Here is a 3,352-nt window from a genome sequence, read left to right on the forward strand (position 1 = left end):
CAAAGAGTGAGACTGAAGGCTTTGCTTGATATTTATAATTACTATATGAACTTTGAAGGAGAGGACTTTATAAGTTACCCTTATTCTGAGATGAATGCTTTTCAAAATCATCACAGCCAATGAACCAGAACCTTACCCTCACCTAATGTCTGTGCCACCCTTCAAGCAGAACCACTGTTCATTGAAACAATTGATGAATGATTTCATGGAGAGACCATCTTAATACACACACCATTTCTTAAATGAATGCAACCTGTTCCCTGCAGGCTGAGAATGACGACAATCACTCAAGTCAAATAGCTTTGACCGTAGCAGGAAGTCTGTATCCAAAAATCGTGCCTACAGTTCATTCCTTGGTGCAGCAGAACTGTCAACTCTTAGCTTATCTACTATGGAGATAAAATCCTTTGGTGATGTGAGGGACATTCAAGTACAGCCTTATTACAATGAATTCCAATGTCCAAAAACTGTTCTTATTTTGTGTTTGTACCACAGTAAGCCAAGATTTTAAGCTCTACTAAAAACAAAACAAACAAAAGGACTTTATCTATTTATGTTCTTTAAAAACTAATAGTGATATATTATTTTAAAATATCATACAGTTAATATATTTGGAGTTATTGAAAATTTATATTGAGAAAAATGTATGTATTTTCAGTACTGTTGTAGACAAATATCTATATAAGACTGTTCAACTGATTGTTGTTTTATATCAAACAATTTTATAATACTCATTTTTATTATTATAATGTTTTACAAATTTTAAAGAATATGATAAAAATCAAAAGGTATTAGAGGTTTTGAAGGGGGCTCTCTGGGAGAAGTTGGGGTACAAAAGGGAAAGAAGAATGTGATGTGAGTCTATTTACTCAAAATATGTTTTTAAATGTTAACAAATTCAGATAAATTGAAATTATGTACCTTTTCCCATCATAATGCAATAAAACTTAAATCAAAAAAAAGGTGACCATTCCAGTCCAGTGTAGATGGCCCTACCCTATGAAGCATAGTTATGTACCATGTTCCCAGCAACAATTCTTTTGTTGTGCACCGAGAAAGTATCTCAGAGAATGGTTGGTAATCCTTGCATGGCACCTATTAAGTAGAGTAGTGGGAATGGCAGTCATAAATTTTGCCAGACATAGGACAAGTGTAGTTTAGTTTTAAACATTGCTATTATTTTGATGATGTTGATGGAAGAAACATCCAGGAACTGTAACTACATGTTCTTCAATCACACTTTAACATCCTTATAACAAAAGGATTTGTATTATAATTTATTTATGAGACAGGATTTCTCTATATAGTATTGGCTGTCCTGGAATTCACTATGTAGACCAGAGTGGCTTCAACCTCACAGAGATTCTCCTGCCTCTGCCTCCGCTCCTATGTGGTGCAATTAATGGCATGCACCACCATGCACAGCTATTATATTAAATGCAAATATATTCCTATATATCTACATATGGTTAAGATATTTTGTATACTCATCTCTGAAGAGGATTTGGGAGCAAAAAATTTACTGTCCATCAATGGTAGGCAGAGTTTAGGTTTAGTTTTTCTGCTTCCTGGCTGCCTTTTATATTTAATAAATAAATACCATAGTGGTAGGGAAGAAGTTAATAAGAAAGTTTCCTTTATTATTTATCCCAAGGGCTCTGCCTCTGTTAAATCTATTCTGCTTTAGCCTGCAAGACATCTTAATTTAATTCTAGGCAAAAAAAAAAAAAAAATCTCTAATTTTCATTATATCTGACTCACGTTTAGTAATTCTTAGAATTTATTATTATTATTATTAAATGGTGTTGAGTTGTAAATTCTGATTTAAAGAGGGAGGATCCAAACAACTGCCGGAATCTGCATTGCCTTCATTACTTATTGAAAACGATATGGCTTTTTGTTTGAAATGACCTTTGTTCTCTGTTTGTTTCAGCCACTGTTTTCCTGGAATTCTGGAAGAGACGCCGAGCAGTGATAGCTTATGACTGGGATCTGATTGACTGGGAAGAAGAGGAGGTCTGTGTCAGTCACTTACCTCAGAGTGTCACTTACCTGAGAGTATCTTATATCATCGGACATGTCTGTGTCACTCACATCACAGAATCTCCTCTCACAGGCCATGCCTGCATCACTTATCTCAGAGGCCACCAAAAACTACAGCCCTTGGGTGGTCACCCTGCCCTGAATGACAGAAGTCAACTTATCCAGAGTGCATTTTCAATACCTGTCTTTAGAAGGAATTTTAAGTTGTATAAGGGAAGATCTGGGTGACATGCCGATGGCCCTAACATCTGGGAAGTTGAGGCAGGAGGACCTCAAGTCAAGGCCAGCTTGGGTTACATAATGAAGCTTTACCATGGGGTGAGGAAGTCAGATGTCATTTAGCAATACTCTGTCAAACTCCTGTGCTCAAGCACTGTTCTGACATGCTCATGAATCAAAATTCCATGAGTCACGAGATATTCCTCTAATAGGTAGTATTTGGGAGAGCAATCCTTACCTACCATTCATTTTCTGCACCTTAGTAGAAGGCAGTTGTTTATCTACTATCCCTTGGCACATGAAACACCCCTTCTTAGAGAATTACTTTAGGAACTGTTTCTATGATCCAGGACCCACAGTAGCCCCCACCCCTACCCCCCATTATGCACAAGCTCTTCTGTTACATCAAGCCAGAATTAAATCAAGGGCTAAATGCTGAGGAGAAGTCATTCCAGGTAGCATCGTTGGTGGTTTGGACACATGTGGGATCAGCTGGAGACCAAGTGCCAAAGAGGGCAAGCTTAGTCCTTTGGAATCTACTTTGTTGGCACACTCCCCAACTACTTTTGGCCCCTTCCCTCCTTCCAGGTCAATATATTATGTGATTTCCTAATTTGTGCCCGATTCTGATTGTCTTTTCCTGACCCATTTGTTCATGCTAAGCTTGGTTACCCTATCCCTCTGTTGAACCCTACTTATTCTGGGCCTCATCCATCTTTCCTTACCCTTATATGCTTTTAGCTCTCCTAAGTCCCAAATCATAAGAGCCATGCTAGACCTGGGAATAATTATCAACTAAAAAAATAAAATCTTCCTACATCTACTGTAGGTATTTTTTTTTCCTAAAGAGACACATGTGTGTTTCTTTATATTAACATGAGGCTTTTTAGAAACATCTATTATGAAAATGTTGACCCCATGATTGGCTTGACAAGAAGGTCATTGTGACAGGTTTTTGTTTTTGTTTTTGTTTTTGTTTTTCTTATTCCCACGAAAGTGCCTGGCTCATTTAATTTTTGCCTATGGTTTTCTGTTTGTTTTTTTGTTTGTTTGGGGTTTGGGTTGGTGTGTGTGTGTGTGTGTGTGTGTG

The 3,352-nt window shown here is 37.3% G+C and overlaps 1 protein-coding gene across 4 annotated transcripts in view; it reads left to right on the forward strand.

The window, feature by feature from the left end:
• Positions 1-3,352, forward strand: part of Ano4 (anoctamin 4) — a 289,902-nt gene that overhangs the window by 247,525 nt on the left and 39,025 nt on the right. For all 4 annotated transcript variants that reach the window (XM_021204624.1, XM_021204627.1, XM_029542512.1 and 1 more), the window contains one exon: positions 1,934-2,016. In XM_021204624.1, coding sequence (XP_021060283.1) covers positions 1,934-2,016 — 83 coding nt within the window. The remainder of the gene's footprint in view (positions 1-1,933; positions 2,017-3,352) is intronic.

The sequence above is a fragment of the Mus pahari genome, chromosome 9, assembly GCF_900095145.1.
Source record: "Mus pahari chromosome 9, PAHARI_EIJ_v1.1, whole genome shotgun sequence".
NCBI lineage: Eukaryota > Metazoa > Chordata > Mammalia > Rodentia > Muridae > Mus > Mus pahari.